Source organism: Sus scrofa, chromosome 16 (genome assembly GCF_000003025.6).
Source record: "Sus scrofa isolate TJ Tabasco breed Duroc chromosome 16, Sscrofa11.1, whole genome shotgun sequence".
In the NCBI taxonomy this organism is placed as follows: domain Eukaryota; kingdom Metazoa; phylum Chordata; class Mammalia; order Artiodactyla; family Suidae; genus Sus; species Sus scrofa.
Genome location: NC_010458.4, coordinates 25777224 through 25795702, shown reverse-complemented (window position 1 = coordinate 25795702; position 18479 = coordinate 25777224). Strand labels below are relative to the sequence as shown.

Here is an 18479-nt window from a genome sequence, read left to right as displayed (position 1 = left end):
ACTCTAGAGTTACTATGTAGAAAAAAGTACTTCCTTTAGGGGAATTTTCTGGTTTTAAAAAGACTACTGATAAAGTGGTAATGGAGAAAAGAAAGGTCTATATTCCTTAAGTTAGGGCAGGTGGTAGAGGTGGTGGAGGAGGAAGCAAATGGATTAATACCAGGTGGCAAATAAATTGTTTCAGAAACAAGACCATTTGGGGCAAATGGGAGGAAGGAAGGCATGGCAGTAAACGGTTCAACCACCTCAGTGGAGAATGCACAGTCTGAGCAGAAACTGCTTATGGTCCCTGTGTTGCAAAGGAACATACCTCAGAGGAGAAGCCACTCCCCTAGAGGGGAGAGATATAGGAAACAGGAAGCCTCAGAGAGTACTGTCCAATTAGGGATGGCTCTGGGGAGGAAATCCTCTGGGAACATATGCCTATGAGTTAGCATGGTGCCATGCTTTGAGAGTTGCAAGAATGTACATTGTATTGTACAATGTAAGATTACTTTTGTAGCAAATTTGTCTTCATAAAATAGAATCCTTGTCTATGAGATGTGGAACCACAGTGGTAATCATATACATACTACAGAGACCTAAGATATCATTCACATATATAATTTTGGTATTGGACTAAACTCCCCCCTACCCCAAGAAAGTCCTGTGAGAATATAATATAGAGGAAAATCCTCAATAGTTTTAAGTTTTTGAACATCTTTAAATTTTGAATAAATTTCATTTTCATCAGAGACAACCCTTCAAATCTGAGTAGATGAACTATAGGCAGATTTAAAGACAGTATCATCATACCTTATGGTATTTTTCAATTACTTGAATTAAGACCAATGCTAAAATTTGTAGATGTGAGTATAGGCAGGCATTTAGTATTTGCAAAATAACTATTCAGTTACTGGGTTAAAACATGGTAATTTTAAGTAAATAACCAGAAATAACATGTAGAGTACAAAAATGCAAACATTCAACAAAAATAGTACGTTAGTGAGTGTTCTACGGGAAGACAAGTCACATGGTAACTTGAACAGGAAAAGATTAAGAGGTTAGGGTAATAAGGGATTGGCTAGTAAAATCTCAAGTTAACTCTATAGGAAGATCAGAAATAAGCCACCGCCCCTAGAGCTGAGATAGCACACCCAAGGAAGAGGCCTATTCACCCCGAGAGTTGAAATCCAGATGTCTGAGAAGGCGGAGCATGGCTTACTGGATGTTGAAGTGTCTTGTTTCTGGGACTTGCTGGAAAGCCACCAGAGGGGTGACTGGGGAAGCCATTCATGGGGCGGTACCTTGCCCAACAGTTCTGTTCTGAAGCTGCCTGAGGGGGGTCCGGGGAAAGCTGGTCATTAGGGCTATCTGGCCAGTGCACTTGGCAGGAACTGGTACTTCTGGAGAAGCCATCAACACTAGGGGCCTGGCATTGGGAAAGCCCCCCATACTATTGGAACTTGCCTCAGGAGAAACCGTAGGCCTCTGAATCACCAAGGATCATTTTAATACAGCTTAGAGCTCTTGGTCAGATTCAGCCTAAATAAGATCTGCACAGAATTGGCCAATATAAATGTCTATAACATGTGATAGACAAGCATTGTCCTAGCAGAACCAGCATGAGCCACAAATGCAAACCACATATGTACTTTACAATTTTGTAGTAGCCATATTTTAAAATGTAGAAAAAGTGGGAGTTGCTGCTGTGGCATAGTTAATGATCTGACTTGTCTCTAAGTAAAGCTAATTTTAATAGTCTATTTAAACAGTTATATCCAACATAGTATCATCTATCTTGTAATCAGTATAAAAACATACTTTTTTCATACTAACTTCGAAATATATATAGTGTGTATTTTACACTTTCAGCACATCTCAATAAGGATTAGTTACATTTCAGATGTTCAGCAGCTTCATGTGGATGGTGGTTACCCTACAGGGTAGCACAGCCCTAGACAAGTTTAGTGTTTAGGTGTTGAGTCATCATTTGGCAAAGTTGTCTGCATCTGAAATAATGCTGCATTTGGAGTTCCCTTGGCTCAGTGGTTAACAAACCCAACTAGGATCCATGAGGAAGCAGGTTCAATCCCTGGCCTCGCTCAGTGGGTTAAGGATCTGGCATTGCTGTAAGCTGTGGTGTAGGTCACATACGAGGTTCGGATCCCATGTTGCTGTGGCTGTGGTGTAGGCCAGCAGCTGCAGCTCTGATTGCACCCCTAGCCTGGGAACCATATGCTGTGGGTATGGCCCTAAAAAGACAAAAAATAAATAGGTAAAATAGTGCTGCATTCATCATGTAAATAAATAGGTAATATCAAAGTTACTAACTTTTAGGTCAGATAATTTATTTAGGCTAAAATATTTACCACCTGTAAAGTGGTAGAAAAGTTGTACCTAACACCTAACATTGTTGTGAAGTATTGCTATGAGAACAAAATGAGATCGTGCATATAAAGTGTTCAGCACAGTCCCTGGCACAGGCATAAGAGTAATAAATGTCAAGGATCGTTTAGTATTATTACTATATAGCTGGTAATCCTAGAAAATGGGTATGACTGATAATAGCAGGAAGACAAAAACCCTGTAAGACAATCTATCTTGGTGACTTCATGGTCAGTAGACTGCTGTATGCTATAAACTCAAGCATTGTAGGCTCAGAAATTTGATTTGATGAGAGCAATGAGAGTGGATCTTCTCTTAGGGGAAACTCATGTTAACCAAGTCATCAAGATGAATATATATTCATTAAACTTATTTATTTGTGTGTCTTTTTAGGGCCGCACCCGCGACATATGGAAGTTCCCGGGCTAGGGGTCCAATTGGAGCGATAGCTACTGGCCTACACCACAGCCATAGCAATACCAGATCCAAGCCTCGTGTGTGACCTACACCACAGCTCACAGCAATGCCGGATCCTTAACCCACTAAGTGAGGCCAGGGATAGAACTTGCATCCTCATGGATCCTAGTCAGATTTGTTTCTGTTGAGCCACATCAGGAACTCCCATTAAACTTATTTTTAACAGTCTGTCTATAATTGTAAATTGTACACTGTCTTATGTGCCATTCACTTATCTACGTATTGAGAAAATATCAGCGAACTAAGAAGGCTAGGAAGAGAGAAAAGTGATCAGCCCAAGTCATGTCTAAAACAGAATTATAGTCAACTCTGCATGGGGTGGGTTATCCAACGATTGGGGTATATTATCTCTGATTGAGGCTCAGGAGCTACTTGATGGGGATGGGGCTCAGGCAGAGTGAGCAGATAAGGCATGGTCCTGAGATGTCTACCACTTAGCTCAGCTTCAATCTCAAGGTCTTACTTTCTCCATCTACTTAACTTGCCCACCACACCGTGCACTTCACCTGCCTTTGTGTTAGCAAGAACTGTTTGAAAACAGGCTTAATCAAAGCTTGTTGTTTTACAACTGTCAAACAGGCAGAATACAATTCATAGTCTGACAAACAGCACTCTTACTTTTGTGTTCTTTTTTTTTTTTCCTCTTTAGGGCTGAACCTGAGGCATATGGAAGTTCCCAGGCTAGGGGTTGAATAAAAGCTGCAGCTGCCAGCCTACACCACAGCTACTGTAACACCAGATCCAAGCCACATCTGTGACCTACACCACAGATCATGGCAACACCAGATACTTAACCCCTGAGCAAGGTCAGGGATCATACTCACATCCTCATGAATACTAGTTGGTTTTGTTACCACTGAGCCATGATGGGAACTCCCACTTTTGTGTTCTTGAGTGAACTGGCCAAAGAGGATATTAGGAGATCTTTGGATATTAGGAAATCTTTTCTGTAACACATAGGCCACATGGCATTGTTTAAGATCAGTCACAGTGTGGGGTTCCCATTGTGGTGCAGTGGAAATGAATCTGACTAGTATCCATGAGGATGTGGGTTCAATCCCTGGCCTTGCTCAGTGGGTTAGGGATCCAGTGTGAGCTGTGGTGTAGGTCGTAGACACAGCTAGGATCATGAGTTGCTGTGCCTACAGTGTAAGGCAGCAGCGCAGCTGATTTGACCCCTACCCTGAGAAATTAAATGTGTCGCAGGTGTGGCCCTAAAAAGTAAAAAAAAAAAAAAAAAATTTGGACACAGTGCCTTAGAACGCATCTGGGCATAGCCTAGTTACTTACACTATGATTACCCAAATGGGTCTAGACCTGAAACTAGACCCAATTACTAGAGGGAAATGAGAAACATTGATCAGCATTCCCACTTCTAAACATGTACCCTACACAAGCACTATCACAAAGGTGCAAAATTATATACCCATGGGCATTTGCCACATTATTTGTATAATAAAACATTATTTATATAAAAAAACAACTAAAACTCCTAAGTAGAGGATGAGTTAAATTATAGTACGTGCTTACAATGGAATAACTATAACTGCTTAAAAACAAAAAGGCCTTATAAAGCTACAGTAATCAAGATAGTGTAGTATTTGTATGAGTAGATATAAATCAGTGGTACATAACAGAGTTCAGAAATAGGGCTACAGATATATACTAAATTGATTTTTAACAAAAAAATGTCAAGGTAATTCAATGGAGAAATATCTCTTTTTTTTTTTTTTTTCCTTTTTTTTTTTTCTGTCTTTGCTAGGGCTGTACCCAAGGCATGTGGAGGTTCCCAGGCTAGGGCTCGAATTGGAGCTATAGCTGCCGGCCTACACCAGAGCCACAGCAACTTGGGATCCAAGCCGAATCTGCAACCTATGCCACAGCTTATGGCAACGCCAGAGCCTTAACCCACTGAGCAAAGCCAGGGATCAAAGCCTCAATCTCATGGTTCCTAATCGGATTCGTTAACCACTAAGCCATGATGGGAACTCCAGAGAAAGGATATCTTTTTCACAAATAGTCCTAGAACAATTGGACATGCATATACAAAAAAAAATTTAAATGTAAAGAATCTCAAACCTTGACTTGTACTATGAAATCAAGATGGGTCAATGGCCAAAATGTGAAACCCAAAACTATAAAAATCTATTAGAAAAACAAATCTTTGTGCCACTAGTTGAGGCAAAGTTATCTTAGACATGGCATAAAAAGCACAATCTATAAAAGAAGAAATTTGGTAAGTTGAACTTCACCAAAATTAAATATATCTGTTCTTCAACATAATAAAAACATAAGACAAAGGCTTGGAGAGACTATATGCAAATATGTATGATACATGACTTGTATTCAAAAGAACTTAGAAAATAAATTGCCCAGTTTTTAAAATGTGCAAAAGAATTGAATAATTCACCAAAGAACAAAGATGCATGGCAAATAAACACATGAAAAGGTGCTCAAAATCAGTATCAGGAAAATACAAATTAAATCCACAATGACATAGCACTACACAACTACTGGAATGGCAAAAACAAGTCAATAAGTACATAAAAATGACAATACCAAGTGCTAATGAGGAACACCTCAAATGCTCATTTGTTGCTGGGGGAAATGCATAATTGTATAGCCACTTTAGAAAACTATTTGGCAGTTCTTAAAAGTTTAACATATACATAGTATACAGCCTCAGCACTCCCACTCGAGTATTTATTCAAAAGAAATGAAAATGCAAAGACTTGAATGTGAATGTTTATAACAGGTTGTTCCTGCACCAAAATTAGAAACAACACAAACGTTACAGTTAGAGAATGGATAAATAACCCTTTGGTATATCCACACAATGGAAGAGAATGTTTAGTAATAAAAAGCAAGAAGCTACTGACACATGCAACAATGTGGGTGAGTCTCAAAGTGTTATGCTATATGAAAGAAGCTGGACATAAAAGGGTACATATTGCATCATTTTCTTTATATGACATTTTTAAAAATACGGAACATTTTATAAATTTGCATGTCATTGTGCAGGGGCCATGCTAATCTTTGTATCATTTCAATTTTTTGTATATGTGCTGCTGAAGCGAGCACTATACGACATACATTTTTTTTTTTTTTTTTTTTTTTTTTGCTTTTTAGGGCCACACCCGAGGCATATGGAAGTTCCCAGGCTAGGGGTTGAAACAGAGCTGCAGCTGCCAGCCCACACCACAGCCACAGCAACGTCATATCCAAGCTGCGTCTTCGACATAAACCATGGCTCTGGGCAATGCCAGATCCTTAACCCACTGAGTGGGGCCAGGGATCGAACCCACATCCTCATGGATACTAGTTGGGTTCATTTCCACTGAGCCACAACGGAAACTCCTGAGGCTTTCTGATAGGACTACTTGTGGGATATGTTCCACCAAAACCAGGGAGAAAGAATGAAAAAAACAAAAAACAAAAACAGCATGGCATTAGGAAGAAATAAACCTAACATAGGAGAAAGGTAAAAGGACTCTCCAGGATGATAGTGTGAAGGAGATTATCAGATGAGAACTCTGAGGTAGATATAGAAGGCAAGCAACTGAAGCAGGTAAGGAAGCTCTGGGAGAGAGGCTGATAATGCATATCACGTGTTTCAAAGACTACAGTATGGAAAAGAGGAAAACATTTCAAAAGAGAAACCTGACAAACATAACCTTAGCTAGGTAATCAAAAATTAACACTGATAAATCATGTGGATAGTATAAACTCTTGATGTGTTATGATTAAAATAGAGCAATCTGTATTCTTCCTCTCCAACACCTGTAACGCCAGTCTAGCCATGAGAAAAACAATTCCTATAGAAGGCTATCCCATAAAATATCTACCAATACACCTCAATACTGTCAAAGTCATAAAAAACAAACAGGAGTTCCTGCTGTGGCACAGCAGGTTAAAGATCCCACATTGTCACTGCTGTGGCGCAGGTTTGATCCCTGGCCCAAGAACTTCCACATGTGAGGGAAGTTCTTGGGCCTCTCTCCCCCGCCAAAAAAAAAGAAATAATTGTCATGAGGGGGTTACAAACATTTTAACCCAAAAATATTTCAAACTGGGACTCGGGAATCATCTACACTAGATAAATGAGGGACACATCCACAAACTAATTTTAATCACTAACTTCCTGGAGCCCGTTTAACATAAACTGATTTTTTTCACTCTTTCTTTCATAGTCTCATATTGCTTCCAGATCTCTAATTATCCAGTCTCTAAGTTAAGTATTCTGTCCTTGGGTCCCTTATCTGTACAACGTAGAGTCCTCACCTAGGCTTACTGCCTGACTCTGCCCTTTGGTGCGGGCACCCAATCTGTGTCTCTAGCCTGAACTTTCTTTGCGATAATAGACCTTTATTACCAGCAAATTCCTGGATATCTTTCCTGAATGTCTCTTAGATGCCTTACTGTTACAGACAGAATTCATTATTTCTCTTTATTATTCATTCATTTGCTTTTTTAGGGCCACACCTGCAGCATATGGAAGTTCCCAGGCTAGAAGTTGAATTGGAGCTGCAGCTGCTGGCCTACACCACGGCCACAGTAACTGCAATATCTAAGCCTCAGCTGTGACCTACCCCACAGCTCAGGGCAACACCAGATCCTTAACCCTCTGAGCGAGGCCAGGGATCCCACCTGCATCCTCATGGATACGGGTCAGGTTTGTTACCACTGAGCCACAACAGGAATTCCCAGAATTCATTATTTCTGCTGGACTTCCATTCCCCATTATCCAGAAACCTGGATGAGGTAATTAAGGTTCCTTCCTTTCCCATTCTGTCTACACCCACCTCTGTACCTATTCATATCTAAATAGGTCTTGAATTTTTCATTTCCATCTATGGTGCCTGCCTCATCATTTCTTCACTAGGCAATTGCAAGTCCTCTGTTTTACTTCACTTGGTCTTGCTCTTCTCCAATCTATCCTCCACACTGAAGTCAGAGTTTAAAAAATTTTTCTCTAACAGTTTTTTTTTCAATTCTGTAATATATGCATAAGGTTTAAAACTACAATATTAAAAAGAGTACACAGGGAAAGGTCTGCACTTTGCACCTGACTCTCAGTCACCCAATTTGCCTTCCCAAAGAAGCTATCAACTTTTTTTCTTTTTCTTTTTTTTTTTTTTTTTTTTTTTTTTTGTCTTTTAGGGCTGCGCTGGTGGCATATGGAGGTTCCCAGGCTAGGGGTCGAATCGGAGCTGTAGCCACCAGCCTACGCCACAGCCACAGCAACGCCAGATCTGAGCTGTGTCTGCAACCTACACCACAGCTCATGGCAATGCCAGATCCTTAACCCACTGAGCGAGGCCAGGGATCAAACCCTCATCCTCATGGATGTTAGTTGGGTTCATTAACCACTGAGCCATGTTGGGAAATCCTTTTTTTTTTTTTCCAACTTCTTTAGTAAAGAATCTGTTTCTAAATTGCATTTATTTTTCCACTCTTTGAGTACAAAATACCAACTCTTAATGCTCCCCTAAATATATTCTAGTTCAAAAGACTTTGTGGACCTCCACAGAAGTTATGCCTACTCTCATGAAGCCCTTTTAGGACTATATGTATACATATATTTATTATACATATATTATTTATTATTTATTTTAGCACCTATCACATTGCTTTGCCATGACAAGGTAGTACTGTGTTCTTTTGTTTTTTGAGTCAATACCTAGTTGTTGTTTAATAAATTGAATGTTACAATTTAACTACAACTAAGGAAATACTAGGCTGCATTAATAGCAGCATAGTGCTTAAGGTTTTTAGTTCTGACCACCACCTATACTAAATAGACATTGAGAAAGTATAGTATCTCCCTAACAGTGTAGGGTTTACTAACACTGTGATGGTCTTAAGAAGAAAAGACTAAGAGATTGCACAATTCTGTTAGAATCTCGGAAGGACTGAAAAAGGAAGCTGCTGACAACTAACTAGTGAGTTTTCCCATGAGATGGGAGGTTCTCCACCACGGCGTTAGGTCATCCCGATTTGTCTTTATCAGCGGTAAGCTGTATTGTAACTTATTTGTACTAATAAAAGTTGAAGTACTAAAGTTTGAAAACAATTTACTTTTCCTCCCTCTTAAACTAGAGCAGATCCAAGGTTACTTCTATAAAGTCACTCCTGCCCACTTATATTCCAATATAGTTTGTCAAGATAGGGGACCAGCTGATGGGTCCAGAAACTGGGGGTAAGTCACAGTTTACCTTCACTTCCACCGTGGAAGAATGTTCGGCGTGTGAATATTATCTATTGTGGGGTTGAGGGGAATACACAGAATTGCCCACCTAGACTATGAGCTTCTCCAGGACAGGGAACCATGACTTTTCACTTTGTATCTACCCACAGTCTCTGGGTGGAAGAAAATGTGACAAAAAACTTTTAAAAAGGACTGAAGGAAAGAGAAAAAGCAAAGGAATAAAGAAGGCTTATTATTTGCTTCCTTAGAATTCAGTTTTTAACACAACTTAGGAAAAAATCAATAAAAGCTGCTTAAACAGAGACCCTGAAGCCTAGATAAGATGACCTCTAAGTTCCTAATCAATTCTTTGACCTTTGATTATTGATTTTATTTACCTAGCAATACTTTCAGGTAAACAGTGGCATTTAATGAATATTTATTAAGTAGATTATAATATAAAATAACACCAAGGCAGAAACAAACTGATATTTCTGCTAAAAATGAATTGATAGTTTCATGAAGAGCTAGGTTTGCAAAATTTAGCTTCAGATTGCTCCCTTGTTGAATGCCATGTTGCTTAACTGGCATGGTACAGAGCTGAGGTACCTTGAAATCTTTTCCTTTTAGGGTAAAGGAAATAACAGAAACTTGCTGGGCAATGTTCTAGACATGATGCAAATTTAAAATGGTTTAAGACACCTTTTTTTTTTCTTTCCCACACCTGGCATGCAGCAGTTCCCAGGGCAGGGAATGAACCTGAGCCATAGTAGTGGCCTACGCCAGGGCTACCAGGGAGCTCCATGAGATGCTATTTTGGGGTGGGAGGATTAAAGGTTGTTTGTTTGTTTTTTTTTTCCTTTAGAGGATCCAGAGAACTATTTCTGCTTTGTAGATATCCAAAAGGCTGCAGAAACTCACAAAGCAAGCAGGTAAAGATGAAGAAACAAGAGAACAAAAATTACAACAATAGCCACTGCCTGTCCCCAAACATCTCATGATCAAAAATTTCCTGGTTGCAACTAGAGATTCTCATACTAAGTGAAGTAAGTCAGAAAGAGAAAGATGTATACCATATGATACCACTTATATGTAGGATCTAAAGCAAAGCACAAATGAAGTGCCTGTCAGGGCTCAGTGATTAACGAATCCAACTAGGAACCATGAGGTTGAGGGTTTGATCCCTGGCCTTGCTCAGTGGGTTAAGGACCCGGGGTTGCTGTGAGCTGTGGTATAGGCCACAGACGAGGCTCGGATCTGGAGTTGCTGTGGCTGTGGCTTAGGCCACCGGCTACAGCTCCGATTAGACCCCTAGCCTGGGAACCTCCAAGTGCCTCGGGTGCAGCCCCAGAAAAGACGAAAAGACAAAAAGACAAAAAAAAAAAAAAAAAAAAAAAGGCGCAAATGAACCTATCTACAAAACAGAAACAGACTCACAGACATAGTATAGAACAGACTTGTGGTTGCCAAGGTCTGGGGGTAGGGCGTGGGATGCAGTGGGAGTTTGGTGTTAGCAGATGCCAATTACTACATTTAGAATGGATAAACAATGCTGTATAGCACAGGGTCCTACTCCATATCCAGTTTCCTGGGATGAACCACGATGGGTAGTGGGATAAGGTAGTTATAAACACCAGCTCTGATCATGTGACCAGTTATAGAAACAAAGACTAATTTTCATGTATATTTTTTCCTTATTTTGTTATAAATATGTTTGTTTATGGGTGTGTAGCAAATATCTTAAAAAAAAAGCTTATGTTGGAATAACTAAAGTGTACAGGAAGATTGCAAAAAAGATTTCTTAACTTTTTGGCTCTTCAAAAATATACACAGTCTGTAATACAGTAGGAACTGATTATCCAAAGCTGGTTGTAACTGTTCTCTGATTATCTGATATAATTCTAAGCTCAAAAGCTTTTGCTTCCTCTGCAGTACCTTGCTTGGAACAAAGCTGTCTCTGCTTAACGCATGTTATTTTGATTTTATGAAGTATGTAAAAATCAGAAGAGCTGAGTAACTTTCATTGGGATGGAAAAAGAACATCTTTTCCTTTTTTATATTTTTTCATGAAGAGTCCAACTCTTTGTCCATTGACACTGGCCCAAATGCTATGACCCGGCAGAACTGAGATCACATAAACTGGTTTTTGTTTTGGTTGACACTTGACTTCGCCCATGTTAGAGTAATAATTTACAATTATTTACACTCACTTAAAAACTCTATTACAAATACGCATACTTTCTCTACTTCCCCTGTGATATGCCATGACCCCATTGTATAAACTCTTACTCACTGGAAGTACAATAAATATTTGTTGATTGATTTGGTTGATGCAACTGTAAGCTTTGTTTTCAGTTCAAGGTCTACATTTTACTGATAATCTTAAAATATTAATTGCTATACATCAGAACGTGTTGGGTAACATCCTGCTTCCCAGACACACACACACACATTCACCCTTATCCCCAACTCGCTCCTTCCAATAGAGCTTGTTGCGGGGAGGACACTGCGGGAGAGAATCCAGTAGAAGGAAAGACCCACAATGCTGCTTGAGCTGTCGAGGTGCCCAAACAGCAACTTACTGGCGCAAAGTAAAAAAAAGACCAGCAGGGGTGGGGATGTAGTGGAAGAAGAGGGAACTTCATCAAAGATGCAACTGACAACTCCTAGAGGCTTCTAGATTCCATCCGAACAGGAAAAATTAAAGGTTAGAAAGCAGTGGCAGGGCGGTGTCCCCTGCCATGTTTTAATCCACTAGTAACAAGCCCGGAGCAGACTTCTCCAGTGTTCTTGAAGAGCGGGCCCCCCAAACCAAGAGCGGTAATTAGGCGAGACCACTGCGGGCAGAGACGCCGCCTAAGCAGAAGGAGCAGAAGAGCTGCTGCCCTCCTCAGAAAGCCAGGAAGCCCCCTCCCGCGCGCAGGTGGGATGGAGCCCCAGGCCTCGAGGACGCAGGGCGAGGAAAGGGGTACCGGTGCCCCTCCTAGCGACCCTTGCCTGCCCCGCCAGGGGGAGCGTCTGCGCGCTTCTGTTGGCTGACGGGACCCAGCAAGCGACGTAGGGCGGCGGCTCGGCGGCGCGGCTCCCCTCCCGCGTCCCCACCCCCTCCCCGCCCGCCCCCGGCGCGGCCCTGCCCGCCCCCTCCGCCCCCTCCCGCGGCGCCATGCGCAGACTCAGTTCCTGGAGAAAGATGGCGACAGCCGAGAAGCAGAAACACGACGGGCGGGTGAAAATCGGCCACTACATCCTGGGGGACACGCTGGGGGTCGGGACCTTCGGCAAAGTGAAGGGTGAGGACCCCCAGGGCAAGAGGCGGCCCCGGCCCGGGATCCGAACGACTTCCGCCTTTCGCACCTCTTCATCCTCCCCCGCCCCTTGCGTTCCTCGTCTCCCGGGCTCGGCAGCGCCTGTCCTGACTCGGAGGGAGCGGAGCCCGAGGCCGCCGCGGGACTGCGGCGCGGCGCCCCCAGGCTGGGTGGGGGTGGGGTGGGGACTGGTCGCCGTGGCGACGGTGCCGCGGCTGGAGAAGCTCGTCAGTGCAAGGGGCGGGGATGCGGAGGTGCGAACTTTCCCAGGCCCGGCTATCCCGGGCTGCGCGCTGCGCTCCTGGTGGTGGGTGGGGGTCCTGGGGTCTTGGCCGGGAACCCCGGGGAGGCGGCCTAGCCTTCGTCCCAGCTGTGCTCCCTGGGCTCAGGGCCAGCCCATCGCTTTTCTGGCCATCCTCGGCATTGTCCGTATTTCCGTCCTCTTTAGGAGGCTCTTGGCTTACCTGCCCTGGCTTATTCTCAAGTATGAAATGTGTCCCCCCCCCCCCCCCGCCCAAATAAGGTTGCTTTAAGGGTAGTTTGCAGAATTAAGAAAATCAAAGAGGCCATGTCGTCGGAAAGGATCATTAAATTTTTTCGGAGCAGTAAATAAGTATAAACCAGTCTTATATGTGTTTGCGATCCATGGCTTATGGTCTGAATGCAGACTCCACGCCTTCAGTGTTTCTGAATTAACAGTTTTGCGGTCTCTGGCCAAACCTGGTAGGCAGTGCAGATTTTGCCTCCAGATAACGTTTATAAATTCATTGATGCTGTTCGTCTCCTTCTATTATCACAGGCTATTTCCATTTTAATAAATAGTTTAGCACACATCATTTGAAAACCAATTTTTAAGAAAAGTGGAGTCGCTTACCTTTGTGTCGACAGACTATTTTGGAAATAACAAACTTGCTCTTCAGTCCACCAATTCTGGCACAAAAAGTTTAATTGCAAATTTTGTGAGGCATAAATATTTTTTCTTCAAAATATTTGACTTTGAAATTAGAGATGTAGAGAAGAGGACGGAAGTATGAAACTGATAAAAATAATTCATGCATTGGCTTTGGATAAATAATAGCCTATGACTTACATATACAAGCTCTTGGTAAATATTTGATTTGAAAGAGAAAAAAGTTTGTGAAAGTCTGTACAGTGAATTAACTAACTGAGCCTTGCTCTATCAGAGCTAAATAAACATTTTCTGGTTTTACCTAGGGATGGAAGAGGAGAGAGCCCTTTCTTCTCTTGCCCTTTCTGAGTCATAGAACTGGAAAATTGCTGTAGAGCCCACAGGGAAGCAACTGCCTAAACCTTCTTAAGAAAATCAGCAAGGCCAACAATGTAAGAGAAAGTAAGAAGCAAATGCCAGAATAGGGTACTATTTACAGCCATGAGGGTGGGTCTGTGTTAGGCCAGTAAGATGTTTCTGTGCCCTGGAAGTTATTTATTTTTGGCGATATTGTCTCTTTATTTGTTAGCAATTATAGACTGCTTTCAGTTTGCAGGTATTTGTAAGAAATACTCATTAACACCTTCAAAATAGTAATGGCAGTCTTGATGCTTTCACCCTTACTCAGAGTTCTCCTTGGATCAGGATGCTCATCATTTTCCTAATATAGACCTGAGCAGAGTCGGGTCTGGCAGATAGGAAAACATGGGGGTATTTTTGCATTTTCTGGATTTGATCTATGATGTGGCTGTGACATGAAGCTCTCCAATGACTGCTTTTCCTTAACCTTCGCTCCTCCACATGTACCTCTCTTGAAATACCACAAACTGTCAAAGTCAACAATCTCTCCAAATATGGAAAGTCCAGTATTAGTCAAAGGATTGTGGGTTTCATAGAAATGGTTACATTTGTTCATAAATACATTAATTGATGGTGGTCAAAATCCTCAACCAGTGCATTTTTAAAATTGTTAAACAGATGGGATGCTTTTTGTCCCAAATAATAGAAAATCCAACTCATCCTAGCCAAGAACATTTCTTTCTGTAATTATCTGTCCAGAGTAAGGAAGCCCAGCGTAGCCCTCATGAGTCTCATTGGTCATTCAGTCCCTGTGGCCAGGGACACATGTGTTAACTGACTTAGGCTTGTGTTCCTATAAGTACGTACTGACAAGGGAGTTGGCATTAACCTTGGAGGAATGTGGGCTACTCTTGGATGTGTGTATGGGGGCATCTTCTTCTGAAGTACTTGAATAATATGAGGGGACAGGGTGGAATATGTACACAGCAGTGGGTATTTTTGGAAGAAAGAGGGACATGATTCTTGGTGAGCAGGCAGAAATAGCTACTTGTGGTGATGTTGATAACATAGTTTTTGATAAGAATTTGACAAGAGTTCTTATAAATTATATGATTAGTCATAAATGGCGACAGATTGAGGAGATACAGCTTTTAGAATTAGTCATACACATTGGTGAATTTAACAGAAGAAAATGTAATAGAAGATGTGATATTGATATGCAGAAAAGTTCCCAATATGATATTCCATCTTAGAGGAAACTTAAGGGACAGGGTGGCAGGCAGAGAGGACTGTACATCCCTAGGGATTATTTTGTACTTGTTACAAGGTAAAAAAAAAAAAAAAAAAAAAAAAAAAAAAAAAAAAAAATCCTTTGGTAATTTGGTGGTAACATTTTGAGGGAAAACTTTAAATAGACAACTAGGGTTAATTTAGGATTATGTCTAAATTATCTTATTATTTCCAGGGTATCTTTTCCCTCCCCTGGTTGTCAGGGTGTTAGTCTCTCCTCCCTTGTGTGGTCTACTCACCTTTCCTGCTGGGTAGAACAACTAGAAAGGCATGATGAACAGTCATGTTATGTTTGCAGTAAATTAAAATGGCAGTTTTTGTTAGTTTTCCAAAGGAAAATGCCTCTTTAGTGGAATGAGTAGTCTTTGGCAAATGAGTTGTTTATACATATAATCTATTAAGTTGGTGAGTATTTCTGTGTTAAACTGCAATCTTAGGTAAACAAGTGACTGTTCTCTTTGACTGAATGAATCACAGAAGTTATCTAAAAGCTTCTTTAGGAGTTCCCATTGTGGCGCAGTGGAAACGAATCCGACTAGGAACCATGAGGTTGCAGGTTCGATCCTTCGCCCCGCTTAAAGGGTTTAGGATCCAATGTTGCCGTGAGCTGTGGTGTGGGTCACAGACTCGGCTCAGATCTGGCGTTGCTGTAGGTCAGCGGCTATAGCTCCGATTCCACCCCTAGCCTGGGAACCTCCATGTGCCACAGGTGTGGCCCTAAAAAGCAAAATAAATAAATAAAATAAAAAATAAATAAAACTTCTTTTAAAAAAATCTGTGTATGAATTAGAGCTATCTATATCAGCATGAGTGGATCTCAAGTACGTAAAGTTAGGCCACAAAAACAGAGGTAGGAGAATATGTACCATCATGTTATTTATGTAAAATTTAAAAACATAATGTGAGAAGAAAGAATGTATACATGTATGTGTAACTGGGTCACCACGCTGTACAGTAGAAAAAAAAATTGTATTGGGGAAATAACAAAAAGAGCAGAAAATAAAAACATGCAAAAACACTCAGGCATTGCTGGGAATATAAATTGGTACCACCTCTATAGAGTATGACTGTAGAGTATTTATTAAAGTTAATTCATCAAGTCAACTTCTAGGAGATTGATCCTATAGGCGTGTGAAATAATGAGTTATTCATTGTCATGTCATTTATAAATACAAAAGATTGGAAGTAACCTTTCTAGTAGGACAGTAGTTAAATTATCATGTATCCATATAATGATATACCATATAGACATTAAGGGAACAAAAAAGCAAGAAACTTTGTATGATATAAGGAACAATTTGCAAGGTGTATTTTATTTTATATATATATATATATATATATTTTTTTTTTTTGCTTTTTAGCGCCACGTCTGTGGCTTATGGAGGATCCCAGGCTAGGGATCTAAGCAGAGCTGTAGCTCCCTGTCTACACCACAACTCATGGCATTGAATGTAACCCACTGAACGAGGCCAGGGACGGAACCCAAATCCTTACGGATACAGCTGGGTTCATTACCGTTGAGCCACGATGGAAACTCCTGCAAAGTGTATTTTAAAGAAGAATAGGATAGTAGAACAAGATGTATAATATACCTACTATTGGTGTATGAAAAACAGGGGCAAATTAAAGTATCTAAGTGTAACTACTTGTGAGTGTATAGAGTATCTCTTTAAAGATACACATGAAACTGTGTTACATTATTTGTTCAGGGGAGGGGAACTGGGTAGCAGGGGGACATGTCACTGTGTATCCTTTTGTACTTACCAATTGTGTAGTACAGGCATTACAGATTCAAGAGAATATGTAAAATTAAATTTGTTACTGTGTCCTTTATGGTTTCACACATATGGGAAAGACAAACACCACATTCAAGATAGTGGTAACCTCAAGGGAGAGAGAAGGAAAATAATCTGGGTGGAGTCATACTAGGCTTCAGTTGCATCTGTAATGTTTTATTGCTTAAGCTGCACTTGGGAGAGACATGAGTATTTGGTTTGCCTTTGGGGAATCACAAAATGTTTTATTAAGAAAAGGCACCTTCCTGTTTTAGAAATTTTAGAGTAGGAAGGAAATGGTTAGGTGATTAGAATATCTTTAAGAGATATTTCTATCTTTGTGGCCTCTCTTTATCTTTATTTAAAAATTCTCTCAAAGTGTGATCTCGTTTCACTTCAGAATTAAGAATTAAGTATCTGATTAGAAGAGCATGTGTTACAGTGTTCTACAGTTAGACACAGTTCCCTTTAGAAAGCAATAATAGGTTCTTAGCTAATATAGTTGACTCATTTGTTGTTGTGAGGAAGATATTGTGAATTCTGGAAGCCTTTGCTTCCAGTGATGCAAGTCTTCTCTGGCAGAAATACCTGTCTTCCATTTCATTCAAAAGCAGCATCTTAGCATCACTATAAAACAGTGACAGTTGAAGAGTAAAGTTTTGAACTTTGAAAAAGGGGAGAAATATCTTAGAAAAATTCTAGGCACAGTCCATTTACTGCATTGATTGACTGTAAATCAACAGTTAATTTGGCTGCAACTGAGTTTAGTCAATGGAGAATCTTCAGCCTAGTTTTGAGAAAACAGTTGGGTTTTGATGTTGTATCCAGGCTTTTTTCCCTTCCCACTGCACATTGATGGTGGGGTAGAGTGGATAGGTCAAAGACTTAGAATTTGTATTAGAAGAATTTCTGTCCCAACTTGATCACTTAATAGCTTTACTTCAACAGATTATATCATCTCTCAGATCCTCACATTACCTACATTGTAGGTTTACTATGAGGCTCGAATGTAATAAAATGTGTTTCCTAGGCTATAAGAAGATAATTTTCAAAGTATTATACTACTGAAGTTCTAATATTGAAGTATGTTGGCAGTTGGACCAGTATTGTGGCCTTAAATTAGTGAGATTTTGCTGGGGGGTGGGGGGGAGAAAAATAATAGGAGATCCTGCCTACTCTGAAAGTGAAAATAGAATCATAATGGGACGTTGTTTTAAAATTTTGGAGGGAAAAACCTGTATCAGGTTAAGACTGGGAAATACCTTGTTAAATGTTCAGTGGGTTTCTTTACTGTAGGTCTTTTCAGAGCCATTACTGTGTTAATATGAATAATGAGTTTCAAAAATGAGATGTATGAAATGAGTGTCATACATCTTTCTCCAGACATCTTGATTATGAAATCTTTTCTCTGTGGAGAATCTCCAGCCCTAGTGCTTTGTAGAGCATACTATAGAAAATCTATTCCAATCATTTTAGTTTTATGATTTTTCTATCCCATAGAAAATTAGAATTTTGAAATTACAAAATTGGAGAGGAGGTTGTAAGGGTTGACTCCCTATAGGCTGTGAAGAATGAGACACAACTTCAAAAAGCAGAAAGCCCGGAGTTCCCTTTGTGGCTCTGTGGTTAACAAACCCGCCTAATATCCATGAGTACTCAAGTTCAATCCCTGGGCTCACTCAGTGGGTTAAGGATCTGGTGTTGCCGTGAGCTTTGGTGTAGGTCGAAGATGCAACCTGGATCTGGCATTGACCCCTAGCCTGAGAACCCCCATATGCCCTAAAGAGACAAAAAAAAAAAAAAAAAAAAAAAAAAGGCAGAAAACCCTA

General features: G+C 40.6%; 1 protein-coding gene across 3 annotated transcripts in view; it reads left to right on the top strand.

The window, feature by feature from the left end:
* PRKAA1 (protein kinase, AMP-activated, alpha 1 catalytic subunit) overlaps window positions 12179–18479 on the top strand; it is a 37623-nt gene continuing 31322 nt past the window's right edge. Inside the window, exons 1-2 of one of the 3 annotated variants that reach the window (XM_021076521.1) lie at window positions 12179–12321; window positions 13552–13677. Coding sequence is in view for 1 of the 3 variants with exons in the window: in NM_001167633.1 (NP_001161105.1) it covers window positions 12222–12321 (100 nt within the window). In the remaining 2 variants the exon portion in view is untranslated. Of the gene's footprint in view, window positions 12322–13551; window positions 13688–18479 lie in introns of all 3 variants that reach the window. The other 2 variants (XM_021076522.1, NM_001167633.1) reach the window with 2 other exon arrangements.